General features: G+C 44.3%; 1 protein-coding gene across 4 annotated transcripts in view; it reads left to right on the top strand.

The window, feature by feature from the left end:
- Positions 1-19,812, top strand: part of HMCN1 (hemicentin 1) — a 298,745-nt gene that overhangs the window by 95,213 nt on the left and 183,720 nt on the right. For all 4 annotated transcript variants that reach the window (XR_014512480.1, XM_083445251.1, XM_083445252.1 and 1 more), the window contains 8 exons: positions 2,881-3,022; positions 5,213-5,340; positions 6,845-6,958; positions 8,175-8,333; positions 9,253-9,447; positions 12,660-12,758; positions 14,538-14,665; positions 18,329-18,473. Coding sequence is in view for 3 of the 4 variants with exons in the window: in XM_083445251.1 (XP_083301377.1) it covers positions 2,881-3,022; positions 5,213-5,340; positions 6,845-6,958; positions 8,175-8,333; positions 9,253-9,447; positions 12,660-12,758; positions 14,538-14,665; positions 18,329-18,473 (1,110 nt within the window). In the remaining variant the exon portion in view is untranslated. The remainder of the gene's footprint in view (positions 1-2,880; positions 3,023-5,212; positions 5,341-6,844; positions 6,959-8,174; positions 8,334-9,252; positions 9,448-12,659; positions 12,759-14,537; positions 14,666-18,328; positions 18,474-19,812) is intronic.

Here is a 19,812-nt window from a genome sequence, read left to right as displayed (position 1 = left end):
GAATAATATAGATAATATTTGTGTCAGATGTGTGCTTGACAATACTCAAGCACCCAGAGCCAGAAAACACTTATTCAGAGGAGGTAGAATTTGTGCAGAAAAGATTTGCATCTGCATATTAAGTAAATGCCACAATTTATGTTCCTTCAATAAACTATATTTTAGTCAACATTCTAGGGGGGGGGACCCAACTTTGGGCAAATCCTTCCAAATGAGGCCTGCTCAGATGATACCAGAGGCAGGTGGCGCTGTGGTCTAAACCACTGAGCCTCTTGGGCTAGCCAATCAGGAGGTCGGCGGTTCGAATCCGCATGACAGGGTGAGCTCCCGTTGCTCTGTCCCAGCTCCTGCCAACCTAGCAGTTCAAAAGCACGCCAGTGCAAGTAGATAAATAGGTACCACTGCATCGGGAAGGTAAATGGCATTTCCGTGCGCTCTGGTTTCTGTCACGGTGTCCCGTAGCTCCAGAAGCAGTTTAGTCCTGCTGGCCACATTTCCTGGAAAGCTGTCTGTGGACAAACTCTGGCCTGAAAGCGAGATGAGTGCCGCAACTCCATAGTCACTTTTGACTGGACTACATGGCGCTTATCCTTGTGGGAAGTAAAGTGGTACCTCAGGTTAAGTACTTAATTCGTTCTGGAGGTCCATACTTAACCTGAAACTGTTCTTAACCTGAAGCACCACTTTAGCTAATGGGGCCTCCTGCTGCCGCTGCACCGCTGGAGCATGATTTCTGTTCTCATCCTGAAGTAAAGTTCTTAACCTGAAGCACTGTTTCTGGGTTAGTGGAGTCTGTAACCTGAAGCGTATGTAACCTGAAGCGTATGTAACCTGAGGTACCACTGTACTTTATGTGAGGCAATAGCAATGGCCACTTGAGACTGTCAATTTACCCTTTGAGAACTTTCAAATTACGACATGAGTGCTACTTCATGCAAACAGATCCCCACACCTTTCCTGTTTGCTTTTTGTTTCTGAGGTACTAAAAGCCCAAATGTCTTTTTTAACTTTGGCAAGGCAAGTTTGCTTCAAGGGGGAAAGCACAGGGCAGCTATAACTTTGGTTCCACTACCTCCTTCTTCAGGATCATCAAGAACAAAATGGAGGCCATTTTTACTCTCTCTTTGTGTTTGTGTGTAAACCCCCCAAAATCAAAATATTTCGGGTGAAATATTACCCCAGAAGCACGTTGGGCATTTGGGAAAAGGTGGCAATGTTGTACGTGGAATGTGAAGAGTTTTCCACCCCTCATGAAGAAAGCAAACTTTCCATGAGAGAAAAACATCCCCATTGAGTCTTTGTCCTTATTGTGTCACTGGCTACTGCTGGGACAGAAAACAAAGCTGGTAATTGCTGCCAGATGTCATCTTGCAGCAGGCTTTGTTGACTTACCACGGGACAGACCCCTATAATGTGCAAAATGTGTTTCTTAATCCATTATTTCTGAGTACCTCCTTCACTACGTAATAGAATAACAGGGTATTGTCAGAAGTGTTGCTTTTCAGGCACAGTGTGTCCTCCCATTTGAGCCAATCTCAGTTTCCTAAGGTCAACAGAAGAGTAGGTCTTCTTCAAACCCGCAAAGCTTTTAAAGCATCCTCCAGTCCGTTTTGGCAACATTTAAAATGCTTAAAAAACAGCCCCGGCAGCTTTCTACATGGCAAAACAGTTCAGAACAGTTCTGACATATACATGCAATATATAAACTATCTGGATTTGATTCCAGTCCAACTTGATTAGTCTGTCAGTTATGTCTTTCCTCTCACCATTTGTAGAGCAATTTAAAACTGCTTCGTGCTTTACACGGCATGCAAATCCCGTTTACTGTAGCTTTTTTTAAAACAACAACACCACATTTTGTTAATTTTCACAAATTTCACATAAAATTCCGATACATATTAATTTTTTCTTTTGTTTTTTTGACTTCCCATCCCATTTTCCATGGTGATTTTTTTATTCTACCACCTTGCTGCACTCTTTTATATAATAACCATAATAAAATAATCTCTAATTCTTTCTGTTGCTCACAGTTCAAATCCTGCTCACAAATCGATCATGTTATAATAATTTTCTAAATAGTCCGAAAAAGACTTCCATTCTTTCCTAAACATTGTTAAATTTGCTTATTTTAGCCATTAGCTTTGCTGAGTCAGCATAGCCCATCACTTTGCTTATCAGTTCTTTGCTCTTTTTATGATACACTGATGTTTCCTGCAGCATGCACATAAAACTAGTCTATTAAAGTACCAGAAGCAAACCTTTGCATTTATACACCAATGGTTTTGCAATATCACCATACCAATGTCCATGTTTAGAAAGAAAATATAACAATCTGCTGAAATGTGAAAAGAAATGGTGGAAAGCTGATACTCTGAGGTCTTTATTGCATGTTCCCAATGGAAAAGCCATTTGTAATTTAGGAAGCAGAATTCTTCCTAAAAACTTGTTTCTTTTGGCATTAGCGCCAACTAATTGCGGAGGGGACTCTCAGCTGAATCTCAAGTTGCAAAGAATAGCTCAAGAAACAAATCACAACAATCCCATTGTGTAGTGTTTATGTGTTTGAGTTTTAAAGATGATGGTCCAGCAGATAATGCCCATGTTGCAATGCTAGAGGACATGTTTATATGTGTAAAAGCCCAGGCTCAACACCTACAAATCACGCAGCACTGTGTGCTCTTTGGCCGAGAAGGAGAATTTGTTGAGTTAGCTTGAATCCTGATCTGACTCAGAGCTACTAATATGATAAAGCTATTCCTGGATTTGTACCACTTCAGAATGTTGATGAGGGGGGAGTCATGTAAAAACTCCCTGTCTACAGATGTCCGGTAGTAAGATAACATTTGAAAAGCCATATTTATGTTTCATTTTATGTAACAGAACCACCCAAGGCTGTTGTCTCGCCCAAGAACCAGTCATTTACTGAAGGATCTGAGGTCTCCATTGGTTGTTCTGCAACTGGCTATCCAAAGCCAACTGTCGTGTGGACACACAACGATATGTTTCTCATGGGCTCGCACAGGTATATGCATAACTTTTTACCCATATCTGAAGGAGCGTCTCCACCCCCATCGTTCTACCCGGACACTGAGGTCCAGCACCGAGGGCCTTCTGGCGGTTCCCTCACTGCGAGAAGCCAAGCTACAGGGAACCAGACAGAGGGCCTTCTCGGTAGTGGCACCCGCCCTGTGGAACGCCCTCCCACCAGATGTCAAAGAGAACAACAACTACCAGACTTTTAGAAGACATCTGAAGGCAGCCCTGTTTAGGGAAGCTTTTAATGTTTGATGTATTACAGTATTTTAATATATTTTTTGGAAGCCGCCCAGAGTGGCTGGGGAAGCCCAACCAGATGGGCGGGGTATAAATAATAAATTATTATAATATTATTATTATTGTCTTCAGAGGGTGTGTGTGTGTAGGGGGTGATCATGAAACATCCTTGACTGAAAATGTTGCGTTGTGAAATCTGATGAACGAAGGCCCTTGTTTGATCCTGCAGTCATCTTCTGAGGCCCTTATTTGTGTGCCTCCTCCCCGGGAGTTTCAGAGGTTGCCAACATGAGATCGGGCTTTTTCAGTGGCAGCCCCCACTTACGGAATGCTCTCTCTCATCTTGCAACATCTTTAATTTGAATGGTGTTATTGTGGCCTCTTTTACTGTTCAGTTGGGTTGTGTCTTTTGTAACGATTCGTTTATCATGACTACTTCTGTCATGTTGCATTTATGTGTTCTTTTCTTGTTGCAAGCCACCTTGAGAGCATGGTTTGAACTGTGGAAAGGCGTTGCATACAAATAAAATTACGTAGTTAGTGAGGTGGGATCTGTAAGTCCTGGCTTTTATCTGTATACTGTAGCTGTGTTTTTAGGTTTATTTTATTGGGCATTCTTAAAGTGGCATTGGTTCACTCTGTGAGCAATTAACAAATATAACAAATAAATAAAGCCCCCTATTTCAGATAATGCTGGCTTGCCAAAAAGCACTGAACTACAGGAAGGGTGCTACCTGAATTACATGAAGGGTTATACCAGGGGTAGGCAACCTAAGGCCCATGGGCCACAAGTGGCCCATGGGGGTCATTTAACCGGCCTACAAGCCGCCTCCGAATCAAGCCGCCCACTCAGCAAGTCCCAATGCGCTGCGCTAAAGCAGCGCAGCATGGGGACTCATGCCAGAAATTGCGTCTGCGCAGACACCGAAAATCACCTCTGTGCAGATGCCGGAAATTGTGGGTATGCGCACTCAGGTGCACACGCGATCCAGCCCACGGAGGGATGTCTGCTGGAGTGAACTGGCCCAGGCGAGGAAAACCTTGCCAACCCGTGGGTTATACTGATCACCTCTCTCTCCTTGCGTACTAGTGTTCCACTGGCACAAATAGAGAGTTCTATGGGGATTTTCCGGGAGGGACACGGGTGGCGCTGTGGGTTAAACCACAGAGCCTAGGACTTGCCGATCAGAGGCCGGCGGTTTGAATCCCCATGATGGGGTGAGCTCCAATCGCTCTGTGCCAGCTCCTGCCAACCTAGCAGTTCGAAAGCACGTCAAAGTGCAAGTAGATAAATAGGTACCGCTCCGGTGGGAAGGTAAATGGCATTTCCGTGCGCTGCTCTGGTTCGCCAGAAGTGGCTTAGTCATGCTGGCCACATGACCCGGAAGCTGTACGCCGGCTCCCTCGGCCAATAAAGCGAGATAAGCGTCGCAACCCCAGAGTCGGTCATGACTGGACCTAATGGTCAGGGGTCCCTTTACCTTTATGGGGATTTTCCAGACACAGGGAAGCAGTTTAAATTATCCCGATGTTAATAGAAGTGTTGTTGTTTTTCTTTGTTGTCTGTGTGCAGTAGGCTACCAGGTGATAGAGTGCTGTTGAAATAGGTCCTGTTCTGGCGTTTTCTGAGGTTTGGACAAAAAGGAAACAAGAGACAGATTCAGAGGCTCCTTGTGGAGGCAATGTCTTCTTTTGTTAGCTGTGAAATGATGGTGATGGTAGTTAACTAAATAGCAAATATGTTTTTATATTTTCTGAAGTGGCCTGTTATAAAAGTAATCTTATTTAGAATGAGAATGTGGGGGGGGGGGACATGTTCTTTACCCGTAGAACATCTGTAGAAGTCCCCTCTTGCCATGATGCCCCGATGTTTAACTTTCGTAATTTCACAGTTGTCATAGTCACTTCCAGTTTCCGTGGATGCTTTTTCCTCCTGCAGGTATAGGTTAAATCCTGAAGGCACCTTAACAATAAAAAAGGCAACCCACAAAGACGCAGGAGTGTATGGCTGCTTGGCTAGTAATGCTGCTGGAACGGCCAAGGAGACATCTATCCTCACTTACATTGGCAAGTATCATAAGAAACAAAATGGCTGCTTTCTGTGGGAATGTTGATGGTGGCAGGAGAGGATATATCGTTTATTAATATCCTTCCTAACTTGCGCTGGCAAGTTTCTTCACTTAGCAGAGTACATTGACCTTCTTATGCAGCAGAAAGCCGGTCGCAAACTCGTGCGAGTTTCTTAAGACAATAAGCAATTAATCTAGCATGTCCAGATTGAGATATATTCTAATACAGTGGTACCTCGGGTTAAGTACTTAATTCGTTCCGGAGGTCCGTTCTCAGCCTGAAACTGTTCTTAATCTGAAGCACCACTTTAGCTAATGGGGCCTCCTGCTGCTGCCGCACTGCCGGAGCCCGATTTCTTTTCTTATCCTGAAGCAAAGTTCTTAACCTGAAGCATTATTTCTGGGTTAGTGGAGTGTGTAAGCTGAAGCGTATGTAACCTGAAGCGTATGTAACCTGAGGTACCACTGTATTCCTGATAAGACCCCTTTTGAATCCCTCCTAAAAGAAGAAAGACACCACAGTCTTATTCATAAGTAACAGAAAGTAGTTTTACTTATGATCAGGCAGAACACAGTGTGATGCCTGAAGGCAGGCTTTAGACTTAAAGTTACAAACAGGTTTACCCTGTTTGAGAGATGACCTGGAGAACTGTGGTACAGTCCAGGTGATGCAGGAAGCGGGCAGGACGAACAGAAAGTTCGAAAGAAAGAGAGAGAAACAGCGTAACTTGGCCGTTTACCAGGTCTGGAAAGGTCATGCTCACCCACTAGTCACATGCAAGGAAGGTTGCTCCAGGCCAGGAGGAACAGGAAGTTTCGACTGGCTGGACCAAACATTCCCTTGCATGTCCACTCTAGCAAAACAAGGAATGTTGTACTTGACTGCTCTCGGTGGGTTGCATCCCACACTTTCTTTTATAGTTGCTAATCACAATTCATCAGAAAGTTGAAAGTGTGTGAATGTTGACGATAGGTTTGTGAATAATTGAACCTAAAAATAAGCCTATATGGAGTCAGATTACTGGTCTCCTATTGTTCATTTTGAGTGCCAATGTCTCTTCAAGACTGAGGTCTTTCCCAATTTGGTTACCTGAGAACTCTTTTAAACAACAGCTAGAGATGCCATGGGTCAGAACTGCAACCTCCTATGTTGTTTACTGAGCCATTGCTCCTGGTCATTCATTCCTTTGTGAACACACGCATATAGGAATCCATTAAACATTTTGGATTCAGGTTAGATTCTACTGCCAAATAAGTGGAATGTGTGGACAAGAAAGAAAAAGAAAAAAGGCAACTTCATCCAGTGTATAATTATTATGAAAGAGTTTAGTATCATATTTGAGACAGTGCACCCTCCCTCAGTTTGATATATTGTCTAGACATTAGAACGACTACGTTTTTGGAATAGTATTGCTAAGAATCAGGATGTACCTTGCCCAGTTTGCCAAAGAAGTTGACAAAGAGTTTCATATTTTAGTGTCTCTCATCTTGTTCCCTTGCAGAAGTTCCTAAACTGACCGTAGTCCAAAGTGAACTGCTAATTGCTCTTGGAGACACCACTGTAATGGAATGCAAAAGTACAGGAGTCCCACCTCCACGGGTTAAATGGTTTAAAGGTACTTCTTCCAAACTGATCTTGTTTGGCCTAGCTTCTTTAAAATAAGTATATCTGAAGGAACGTCTCCACCCCCCATTGTTCAGCCCGGACACTGAGGTCCAGCTCCAAGGGCCTTCTGGCGGTTCCCTCACTTCGAGAAGTGAGGTCACAGGGAACCAGGCAGAGGGCGATTTCGGTAGTGGCGCCTGCCCTGTGGAATGCCCTCCCATCCGATGTCAAGCAAATAAACAACTATCTGACTTGTAGAAGACATCTGAAGGCAGCCTGGTTTAGGGAAATTTTTAATGTTTGATGTTTTATTGTGTTTTTTAAGTTATGTTGGGAGCCGCCCATAGTGGCTGGGTAAACCCAGAGTGGCTGGAGAAACCCAGCCAGATGGGTGGGGTATAAATAATGAATAATAAATTCTTCTTCTTCTTCTTCTTCTTCTTCTTCTTCTTCCTCTTCCTCTTCCTCTTCCTCTCCATCTTCCTCTTCCTCTTCCTCTTCTTGAGTTAGGGTATTTCTGTACTTTCGCCAACCGCGTGATATTCCTATATCCAGTTTTGTTATATGATTGTGCAACTAATTTCCCCCATGAGGTAAAATTGTAGCGCTTAAGGACAGCTTGAAATGGATATCACAGACTTACTAACATGGATAGGCCATCTTACTGTGAATGAAATGTGTCATGAATCGAGGGCGAGAAGCGAATCTAATGAAATTGCCACTTCGGCTGCTTATGGGGACGGACCCAAATTCGAAAGTTGTAAATGTTGTAGTAAACGTTAGAGAACTACAGTTGCATCAAACAGTACTTCAGTGGTACAGTGGTGCCTCGCAAGACGAAATTAATTCGTTCTGTGAGTTTTTTCGTCTTGTGAAATTTTCGTCTTGCGAAGCATGGTTTCCCATACGAAATGCATTGACGGTTTCCCATAGGAATGCATTGAAAAAGGCGCAAGCCCATAGGGAAATTCGTCTTGCGAAGCAACTCAAAAAACAAAAAACTCTTTTGTCTTGCGAGTTTTTCATCTTGCGAGGCATTCGTCTTGCGAGGTACCTCTGTACACAACTCCTTGTTCTGTTCTATGTTCTCGCCATTATATTCATCTGGATGCTTGTAGTGAAGAATTTGCTGTTTCAAAAAGAAATGAAAAAGCTATTTTGACTTGTTGAATAAACAAGTCTAGGTTTTTAACTTTCCGCTCTTGTTCCTTTTTACCTGGATCTAGGCGATTTAGAGTTGAGACCATCTGACTTTCTTATTATTGACTTCCACCGGGGACTCCTGAAGATTCAGGAAACGCAGGACTTGGATGCTGGCGACTATATGTGTGTCGCAACCAATATTGCAGGAAGCGCATCTGGCAAGATAACCCTGGATGTTGGCTGTAAGCATAATGGCTTCAGAATAGACACATGCAAACTGTGCAAGATGATCTAAAATAAACTCATGTATATTGTTAATTAGTGTCATTCACATTGTTTGGCGCCTAATGAGATATGTGTGCAAATGGAATGGGGTTTTCCAATCTTGGGTGGGTGGTGCCTTCTAGTTTCTAAGTTTATTAATATGACATACTATCATTTATACCACGAGTGTGGGACATTTTTGGCTCCACAGGACAGATCCTAATCAGGACCAGCTTTGTGGTCCGAATTTGACAGGTGGTTGGGGCAGTTCAGCTGCCAGTTGCCTGCCCTCGCAATCACATCAGGTGTAATTTCATGCGGTTCTTCAAACATGCAAAAAGTACCATATATTTCGCTCTATAAGACGCACCAGACCATAAGATGCACTTAGTTTTTGGAGGACGAAAACAAGAAAAAATATATTCTGAATCTCAGAAGCCAGAAAAGCAAGCGGGATCGCTGCACAGCGATGCCTCTTGCTGTTCTGGCTTCTGGGATAGCTGCGCAGCCTGCATTCGCTCCATAAGATGCACACACATTTCCCCTTTTTGGGAGGAAAAAAGTGAGTCTTATAGAGCAAAAAATATGGTACTTTAGTTAAAATGTTTGTCCTCTCTGCTGCTCTGTTGACCCTGCTAACCAATTGGGGGATTTGACCCGAGAGCTAGTCAGGACTACGCAACAAGTTCATGACCAAGCATGGTTTTGAATCAGGGTCTTTCCTGTCCAGTAACATCTCATTCATAGGATCCCACTGAATGGCTCAGCTGTCGCATGTTATGAGATATCAAAGTGGAGTGCTTGGGTCCCTCACCTGTCATTTCAAAATAAATACCGAAGCTATATGACCGTTACTGATTCTCTGATGTTTATTTCCCTGTATATCCCCCTTCACAGCTCCCCCAGTTTTCACACAGGAGCCCAGTGATGAATCTGTGGATATTGGCTCAAATGTGACATTGGCTTGCTATGTTCATGGTTACCCGGAACCAAAGGTGAAGTGGCAGCGACTGGACGGCGCCCCGCTATTCTCAAGGCATCTTGCAGTTAGTTCCATCAGTCAACTCAGAACAGGCGGACTTTCTTTTAACAGTAGGTAGACGTATACCTGTATATACATATACCTGTGTGTGTAAAAGGCAAAGAAAAAAATAGTGCATACTACGTAAATCGTTATTTAAGGTAGGGTGCTTCCACATGGTGCTTCCACACAGCAGTTTATGGTGGGCTTGGTCACAGTGTCAGCGCAATATTGTCCTCATCAATAATGCCATCTCATATTATTTTTCCATGTACAGTGGTACCTCTGGTTACGTACTTTATTTGTTCTGGAGGTCTGTTCTTAACCTGAGACTGTTCTTAACCTGAGGTACCACTTTAGCTGATGGGGCCTCCCGCTGCTGCCGCGTGATTTCTGTTCTCATCCTGAAGCAAAGTTCTTAACCCGAGGTACTATTTCTGGGTTAGCGGAGTCTGTAACCTGAAGCGTATGTAACCTGAAGCGTATGTAACCCGAGGTACCACTGTAATCTGGATTCACAATTTCCGTGGGAAATCCAATAAGTTACACAATAAAACTCAGAAACATTGCATCTGGATTAAATTCAGAAATGAATATAGGTTAACGTATTCACCATGAAGTTGTTACAGCAAGTGCCACACCTTTTTTTTTTTTTTTAAGGTGCACGTACTGAATACCTTTGCGTACCGGCAGAAGGAAAGAAGCACTGCCCAAGCAATGGGCAGTGGCCTTCGTTGTTTCATGGCAACCTCCACCTCTCACTTTATGGAGCGTGGGCTTTAACTACCATATTTTTCTGTGTATAAGATGACCCCTATTTTGGGGACTCCAAATTAAGGAAATGGGGGGAGATTGCCCACAGTTGTTGAGCTTTTTTAGGCGGGGGGAATTGTCAACAATCGCTCACACGCCTGACCGCTGCCGCCAATTGCACGCCTCACCAAAGTCACCAATCGTCTTCTCGCTCGCCACAAGCAGCCACCAATCACAAGCCCAACTGATGCAATAGCAGCCAATCGCCAACAGGCCGCAGCCACCAATCACCCGCCCAATCGCCGCTCACAATCTCCTGCTCGCGGCTGTCCCCAATCGCCCATCCCCCCTCTGCACTATCCGTGTATAAGATGAACCCCAATTTTTAACATTTACTCATAATAAAAAACACCTCGTCTTATACACGGAAAAATACGGTAGTTGCTGTTTGAAGGGACTGGCTAGAATTTGGGTGGGTGGATGGAATCCCTTCGTTTCCCCACTGGGACTAATTCGATTGGCACTTGGAGGAGTGGCTGTCAGGGACTGGGCTGAAGAGGAATTGTGGAGACTGTCCCCCCTCCTCCAGAGCCACTGTGGTGTAGTGGTTAAGAGCGGTACTCTCGTAATCTGGTGAACTGGGTTCGCTTCCCTGCTCCTCCACATGCAGCTGCTGGGTGCCCTTGGGCTAGTCACACTTCTTTGAAGTCTCTCAGCCCCACTCACCTCACAGAGTGTTTGTTGTGGGGGAGGAAGAGAAAGGAGAATGTTAGCTGCTTGGAGACTCATTCGGGTAGTGATAAAACGGGATATCAAATCCAAACTCTTCTTCTTCTTCTGCACTTCCCGGAGAAGAGGAAGCAATATAGATTTAGAACAGTGGTTTGCAGAATATCATAGTTCAGAGGGCAGAAGCTGGGAAATATTGGGAGGGGTGCAGGAGGAAGAATAAGATGCACCAGGGGAGAGACACCTGACAGATTCACTCTCTTTGGAAAGCTTACCAGACCACCCTCCCGGACCAGGCGTTCATTGAGAGTAGTAGAACAGAAAGCTCAGAGGCAGAAAGCACAGATCAGCCGGCGCAAGGCTGTCATAGAATAGGAGGGAATGAGGGGGGTGGAACTTTACTTGAAGCAACGTCAGTATCTAAGAGAGACCACGTTCCTTAGTCTCTCTCTGTGAATATTGAATAAACTACTTGGTAAGAATTCTTCTTGTTTATCTGCTTCTTGGCATCCCACCGTGGGAGGGATAGGGTTCCCTGACAGTGGCTGGGATTCGTTTCTCGTGAAGCATTGAGTCTGGGCAGGTGAGGAAGTGAGGGAGAAAAAACTATAGACATAATGAGGCGTTATTGGGTTAAGGGCACCCTTCAGGGATCTGCCAGTGCTTTATGCGTTTTTTTTGGGGGGGGGGACTTGGGGATGTCCTTTAGGCCTGACATGCACATATTGGGTGAACACTAGATAGTGGGGTCTCAACGCATGTGATGGGTTTATACCCAAGGCTCACTCAACAAGGAGGGAGTCTTTTCCTCCCCCCCCCCTTTTCTGGAGACACACAAACTGCCCAGGGGACTGGAGGGATGGTTCCCTAACCAGCGTTTGGGGGGGGGGGGAATCCTCAGCTGTCTGTACTCTTGAATTTGGTTGCTTTTGGTTCAGGGGTAGGCAACCTGCGGCCCAATTGCCTTCTCAATCCGGCCCGCAGACGGCCCAGGAATCAGCGCGTTTTTACATGAGTAGAATGTGTCCTTTTATTTAAAATGCATTTCTGGATTATTTGTGGGGCCTGCCTGGTGTTTTGACATGTGTGCTTTTATTTAAAATGCATCTTTGGGTTATTTGTGCATCTTTGGGTTATTTGTGGGGCAACATTTTAAGTGCTAAGTATTGAATAAGCTATATTAAGACATTCAAATCAAGAAAGGAGGCTTAATATGACAGAGGGAAGGGATTTGTTGCTTAACTGTATGAACTGGAATACAGGGAAGGGAGACTCGGGGAAGTCAGAGAAATAAGTTAATGCAAGATCAATATGAAGATAAGATTGTTTTTATTTTTGTTGTTTGTAGTATGTGATGTTTGTGTAATTCTGTATGTTTTTGGTGTATTGTATGTTGTTTTTGTTTTCGCTTTGTCGTCTCTTATGTAAAACCGAATAAAATATTTATTTAAAAATATATATATATATATTTGTGGGGCATAGGAATTCGTTCATTCCCCCCCCCCCCAATAGTCTGGCCTACTACATGGTCTGAGGGATGGTGGGCCGGCCCCCGGCTGAAAAAGGTTGCTGACCCCTGTTTGGTTAATTTAGAGTTCCACCATCCTGTTTCATTTTTAATAAATATAACCTTTATCCCAAAGTTTGGTCTCCTAAGTCTATATTGTGGATGATGGGGCAATACAATACTTATGATACATTTGAACTTACTTATGTTTGTATATGACTACATTGGGTTTTTCCTGGAAAGTGAAGTGCTAATTCTGTTTTTTGTTTTTTTAAACCTTTCATATAATTCTAGATTTGTGGGTCAGTGATGAGGGGACCTACATCTGTGAAGCTGAAAACCAGTTCGGGAAGATTGTCTCACGGCCAGCTACACTTACTGTCACCGGACTTGGTAATTAACTGAAAATAGGGGATTTGTTATGGTTGGTTTACCTGACTTCAATCCAACTCTCTTACTGTATCCAAAACAAAATAATATTTTTCTCCTGGGCCTTCTACATATAGGCTAGGTTCGCATGCAGTGCTAAGCTTTGGTTAACGTAAGCCGTGGTTTAAATACCAGTCAGCAATCATAGCTTGCAAGTGTGGTTTGTTTGTAGGTAACAAGCCATGGTGCAGCCCCACTGGGCTGTGTTCAGACTATCAAGTTAACCATGGTTTAATAAACCGTGGTTTAACATTACATGCAAACCAGGCCATTGTGGGTTGAATGATGGCTCTGAAACAGCGCACATGCTAGAATCCACATTTGTGTTAAATCCATATCAGATTTTACTTCTTAGTGATGAGTTGTTTGGAAAGCAGAGCAAAAATAGTGTCCAATCTAGATTTCTCTCCTGTCATTTCTCTAATGTTGAGGCACCAGAAAATTCCTGCAAGTGTTTTTTTTTAAAATAAACCCCCACACACTTAGATTCAAGTATAGCTTAAATAAAATATCAAGATTAAACAAATACTATATCAAAAAGGTTAGTCCAATTCATAAATTGAATAATGTAGTGCTAAGGAATTACTTAGTGTGTTTGCAGGAAAGGTTGGTACAGATGTAGTTGAGCAATCCTTTCCATTCATAATAAATACACACACACACAGAGAGAGACAGAGAGTGGTACCTTGGTTCCCAAACTTAATCCGTTCCAGAAGTCCGTTCCAAAACCAAAGCGTTCCAAAACCAAGGCACATTTTCCCATAGAAAGTAATGCAGAACGGATTAATCCATTCCAGACTATTAAAGACAACCCCTAAAACAGCAATTTAACATGAATTTTACTATCTAACAAAACCATTGATCCATAAAATGAAAGCAATAATCAGTGTACTGTACTATAAAACAAATAAGACAGTACTGTAGATGATTAAAAAATTTAAAAAAATTCCCCGAACCTACACCGATGATAGTCATTGTTTGGATGGTGGGGCTTTTATCCATTTCCACAGTCAGTCAGGCAATCAATCAATCAATAGCTGAACTGGGTTCCAGTCACAAAAACAAGTCACAAAAAAGAAGTCACAAGTCAAGAGTCCCATAAAATGAAGAGCAAGCCACAGACACAAAAACGAAAAAGCCACACAAAAACGCAAAAAATAGCAAAAAACAAAAGCACCAAATACCACCTCAGAACACTTGCAATCGGAGACAGAAGGTTTCAATTATGATGGGTGGGGGGGGCGGGACACACAAATTAGCAGCGCAACAGTACAAATAGAAGGCAGGAAACTTTAATCACAATGGAGGGACACAAATTTGCAGTAAAAACGGAAGCTCAGGAGCACATTTGGCTTCTGAAGCAAAGTTCGCAAACCAGAACATTGACTTATGGGTTTGTGGCGTTCAATTTCCAAGTTGTTTAAAAATGCATGTGCGTGTGTGTGTGTAGTATTTATGCCCTGCCTACTAACTGAGGGTCGTGAGGCGTCTTACAATATGGAATAAAAATGGAAGATAACACAACACATTACTGCCAACCTTATCTTGGAATTTGTTATTCCAATATATAACAAACATAATAATAAAAGTTTCAATTTGTTTGTGATTCAGAATAGTTCTTCTTAAAATTAACTAATTTTGAGATAAGTGCTATAGACCAGGATTCTTCCTAAAACACTGTTCTTCTTGCATTTTCATGGGAATGTGCACAATTATTGTTTCTGTTTTAAATCTTTGGTACAGTTGCACCTCTAATTGGAATGAGCCCAGCGGCAGCTAATGTTATCGAAGGCCAGCAGCTTACTCTGTCATGTGTGCTGTTGGCAGGCAACCCTATCCCAGAGCGAAAGTGGATTAAAAATAGTATGGCGGTAAGAGCTTCTTTTATTACCAGTCTTTTGCTTACCGGGGCAGAGGGACTATCTCAAAAGGCATAAAATTATAGCAGATTGCGAACTACGGCAACTTCACTTCTGCAGCCAGTTAGGAAAGTCGCTGGAAGAGTTCAGATGATTTGCATCATGGTTTAAGAGATGGTAAACAGCATTGAAACAAACCAGGATATTAGGCCAAAGTCGTTCCAAGAGCCATTTAACCATTCTTTCCCAGTTCAGAGGAAATGGAAAACTATAGTTCATGGAAGACTTCCTGGCTTGTTTGCTGACTCACACAAAGGGAAAAGGGAAGGAACCTGCATGAACGACCAAAAAGCCTTTTCATATTGTTACATGCCACTCCAGTCTGTGAGCGGTGCAAGATTGCAGGGGTTCTAGGTGTTTGTGTTTCCTTTTGGGAATGAGTCACAGTGGAGACTGTGATGTCCTTATTATATATGGTTTATTTACACAACATTTATACAATGTTATATATATACAATGTTGTATATATTTATAAGGTAAAGGTAAAGGGACCCCTGACCATTAGGTCCAGTCGTGGCCGACTCTGGGGTTGCGGCACTCATCTCGCTTTATTGGCCGAGGAAGCCGGCGTACAGCTGCCGGGTCATGTGGCCAGCATGGCTAAGCCACTTCCAGAGAACCAGAGCAGTGCATGGAAACACCTTTTACCTTTCTGCCAGAGTGGTACCCATTTATCTACTTGCACTTTGACGTGCTTTCGAACTGCTAGGTTGGCAGGAGCTGGGACCGAGGAACGGGAGCTCACCCCGTCACGCGGATTCGAACCGCCGACCTTCTGATCAGCAAGTCCTAGGCTCTGTGGTTTAACCCACAGCGCCACCCGCGTCCCTTATATATATCAAGATGGGGGGTGCTGTGGTCTAAACCACTGAGCCTCTTGGGCTTGCTGATCAGAAGGTCGGCAGTTCAAATCCCCTTGGTGGGGTGAGCTTCCGTTGCTCTGTCCCAGCTCCTACCAACCTACCAGTCTGAAAGCACACTAGTGCAAGTAGATAAATAGGTATTGCTGTGGCAGGAAGGTAAACGGCGTTTCTGTGCGCTCTGGTTTCTGTCACGGTGTCCCATTGCGCCAGAAGCAGTTTAGTCCTGCTGGCCACATGACCCGGAAAGCTGTCTGTGGACAAACACCGGCTTTTTCGGCCTGAAAGCGAGATGAGCACCGCAACCTCATAGTCGCCTTTGACTGGACTTAACTGTCCAGGGGTCCTTTTTTACCTTTTACCTTTTTTGTGCTTCTTTCTGGGAATGAGTCACAGTGGAGACTGTGATGTCCTTATTATATATGGGTTATTTACACTTATATACAACCTGAGCATTCGATGGAGGGGCTCACAGCATCAACACCCCAAGTGGGTCTTGTTTCTCCCATAGCCACAGCCTTGGATTCAAGCAGAAATAAAACAGCTCTCAAACACTGCTCTGGTTCTCTCTCCAGCTTGCTGCTTTACCCCTAGGTCACATCCCTGCCACTTCCAACTAAAAACTCTGGCTTTTATCCTTCTTACTATCTGCAATTTTGCCATCTCCCACATAGCCCCTTCTTCTTTTTTCATTTTCTCCCCCCCCCCCACCCTTACACTTCATCAAGATTTTAACACTTGCTGGATCCAGGGAATAGAGGAGTCTGGCACACAGCTTAACAGCCAAAACTCTTTAACACTGTCACTGAAATATTACCATTCAAATGTAATTGCTATCACACAGCCCAACCCGCCCCCACAGGGCTCTTTGCAAGGATGGAAAGAGATGCCTCCAGAATTGCCGCCTTGAGCAACTAGAGCAGATGGTGCCGAGGGGGGGGGGGGAGGCGGGATTCAATTGTGATTTTCAAATGTAAAGGGGGGAAAAAACATTTGTGGGAGGTAAGGCTCAGTTGGTACCTGTCTCCACTGTTCAGCCATCCCAGGCAGAAGTTGTTATAAGAATTTTAAGGTCTCAAATAGAGAATAAATATTCAAAAATGCACACATATCTAAATATATGAACCATGTGCCTGAAATAGTGCAGGAGAGCAATTCTGAAGCCATTTTGACTCCCAATGACCTCAAATATTTCTGTGCAGTAAGGGAGGCAAATGGGGAAAGCCTTCCCATTGTCTTTTTGCTTGCAAATCCTGTCTTCAGGGCGTATTTGTGTATGAATAGGGTGAGCAAAAAGACAATGGGAAGGCTTTCCCCATTTGCCTCCCTTACTGCACAGAAATATTAAAGAATGGTCAGGCTACCCAGGTAATGCAACCAATGACCATTATCAGGTATTCTGGCAGGCAGGATTTCTGCTGTAGACCACCTCCTTTTGTGATGTATGTATGATGTTTTGGGGGGTGGTCTCGGGTGGCGCTGTGGGTTAAACCACAGAGCCTAGGACTTGCCAATCAGAAGGTTGGCAGTTTGAATCTCCGCGACGGGGTGAGCTCCTGTTGCTCGGTCCCTGCTCCTGCCAACCTAGCAGTTTGAAAGCAAGTCAAAGTGCAAGTAGATCAATAGGTACTGCTCCGGCGGGAAGGTAAACGGCGTATCCATGTGATGCTCTGGTTCGCCAGAAGCGGCTTAGTCCTGCTGGCCACATGACCGGGAAGCTGTACGCCGGCTCCCTTGGCCAATAAAGCGAGATGAGCGCCGCAACCCCAGAGTCGGCCACGACTGGACCTAATGGTCAGGGGTCCCTTTACCTTTATGTAACAGGCTATTGGTGTCCCTTGAGAGTGAAGTGCTGCAAAGAATCGCTATGTACAGGATTTTCGGCCGCTGTTCTTCTCTTCGGCATGTGTCGCTGATATGTTTCCCATGCCCATGTCTTGCCCTCGCAGCATAGCTTCTTCCCCTCCCCTCCATGTTTCTCAAAGAGAGCTGTTAATCCCCTTGGAAGGCAGAACTTAACCTCCTCTAGTTACTAAGTAGGTGACAAATTCTGCACTCCAAGGGAAAAGCTCACAGAGGATTCTATTTAGGCGGCGTTTGAAAATGCTGGAGAGAATAAAGTCTGCTGGGGACCACTTGGAAATTCCATTTCCCTCCCGCTTTGAGGTCTTGCACTGTGACTTGAGATATTCGCTATTGTCTCCATTGCAGCAAATAAAAAATATGATGCATTTTTTCCAGGCCACACTCAGGGACACCATTTATGGTTGCAAGGATCCGTTTGAAAGTATGGGAGGAATGCTTGGCTGAAATCTCAGAGGATAGTCAAGTTGTGGAGCCTGCCTTTGCCTCTCCCCATCACTAGTGAAATCAAAATACAGTGGTACCTCGGGTTAAGAACTTAATTCGTTCCAGAGGTCCCTTCTTAACCTGAAAAGCTTCTTAACCTGAGGCGTGCTTTAGCTAATGGGGCTTCCTGCTGCCGCTGCACCACTGGCGCACGATTTCTATTCTTATCCTGGGGCAATGTTCTTAACCTGGAGCAACCACTTCCTGGTTAGCGGAGTTTGTAACCCGAAGCGTCTGTAACCCGAGGTACCACTGTAATGCAAAAATCGCTGCTCGTGTCGTGGAATTCGGGATGCTTTGGGGCAGTATTTTGATTTTATTCCCATTTTTTAAACAAAACTTGGGATTTATTCCCAAGCTAAAACCTAGAAGACGAATAAAATCTGGTCTGATTTCCCCTTCCCAGGTGGTCCAGAATCCCTATATCAGTGTTCGTAGTGATGGGAGTCTTCACCTTGAAAGGGTTCGGCCGCAGGATGCTGGAGATTACACCTGTATGGCAAGCAACGTGGCTGGGACAAACAACAAAACGACTGCTGTCAGCGTCTTTGGTGAGAAAAATGTCCAGCGTTTCGCTAGGCTTTTAATGCCCTAGAAAATTTTGAGCATATAATTGTGTTGCCTATAAAAACATATATGGGTCGTCATAACCCACCTAGTAATTTTCTTTTTCCGAACCCATTAATGTCAAAGGGCTTGCATGCTCTCTTCTCTTAATGCTGTGTCAGTAAGTGGCATAAAAATAGGGGCTGGGCACCTCTTTGTTTGCAAAATCCCCCCTTTACCCAACTCTGGACTTTCGTTCCCTCAGTTGCATCTCTGCTTGCAGTTCTGCTTGTTTTCTGCCATTGTATGAAGAGACAAATGAATTGATCTCGAAATGACAAGAGGTTTGGGAGTGAGGGAAAAGGTACCGCTTTGCTCCCCCCCCCCCATATAAAATTGCAGCCCGCCCTTTTGTGGAAAGCACTGAGTTCAAGCAATTGCTGTTTTGGGTGAAAAGCTGTCTCTGCTTCTAACACTAGGTGTTGTGGCTACATCTTACCTCAGGAGGCCTCAATACATGTCTGTGTGCATAGATCATGCCAAGATGTGTTGTACAAGGCCACCCCTTTTATGCCCCTCTGTCATAATTATGGAAAATTTGCTTAATTATTAAAAAATCAACTTCATATTCTGTGTACTCTGAACACTTCCAAGTAGGTCCAATTAGTATCTCTTACATGCTCAACATTTTGTGGGTCCGTATGGCTAAGGAGGGGACGTGAGCCTAAGACCCCTAGATCCTTTTCGCATGTACTACTGGCAACCAAGGCATCCCCCATCTTGTGTTTGTGCAGCTTGTTATTATTGCTGCCTAAGTTGGTGCTGTGGGTTAAATCACAGAGCCTAGGACTTGCCGATCAGAAGGTTGGCGGTTTGAATCCCCACGACGGGGTGAGCTGCCGTTGTTCGGTCCCTGCTCCTGCCAACCTAGCAGTTCGAAAGCACGTCAGAGTGCAAGTAGGTAAATAGGTACCGCTCCGGCGGGAAGGTAAACGGCATTTCCGTGCGCTGCTCTGGTTGGCCAGAAGTGGCTTAGTCATGCTGGCCATATGACCCGGAAGCTGTACGCCGGCTCCCTCGGCCAATAAAGTGAGATGAGCACCGCAACCCCAGAGTCGGCCACAACTGGACCTAATGGTCAGGGGTCCCTTTACCTATGGCTAAGGAACCCTGCTGTGGTATTCCGAAGATAACAGCCAGATTCCAGGGGATCACAAGGGGAATAAAATTCACCATTCGTGCAGAAGTACATGTTCATGACTCGTGCTAATAAGTCAAAGAAGCCTCCCATATACAGAAGAGACCATCTCTTGCAGTTTGCATTTTCCTGTCCTAGAATCCATT

This window comes from Podarcis tiliguerta, assembly GCF_965153285.1.
Source record: "Podarcis tiliguerta genome assembly, chromosome: 6".
NCBI classification, from domain to species: domain Eukaryota; kingdom Metazoa; phylum Chordata; class Lepidosauria; order Squamata; family Lacertidae; genus Podarcis; species Podarcis tiliguerta.
Note: the sequence above shows the minus strand (reverse complement) of the source record. Positions and strands in the feature narration are given on the sequence as shown.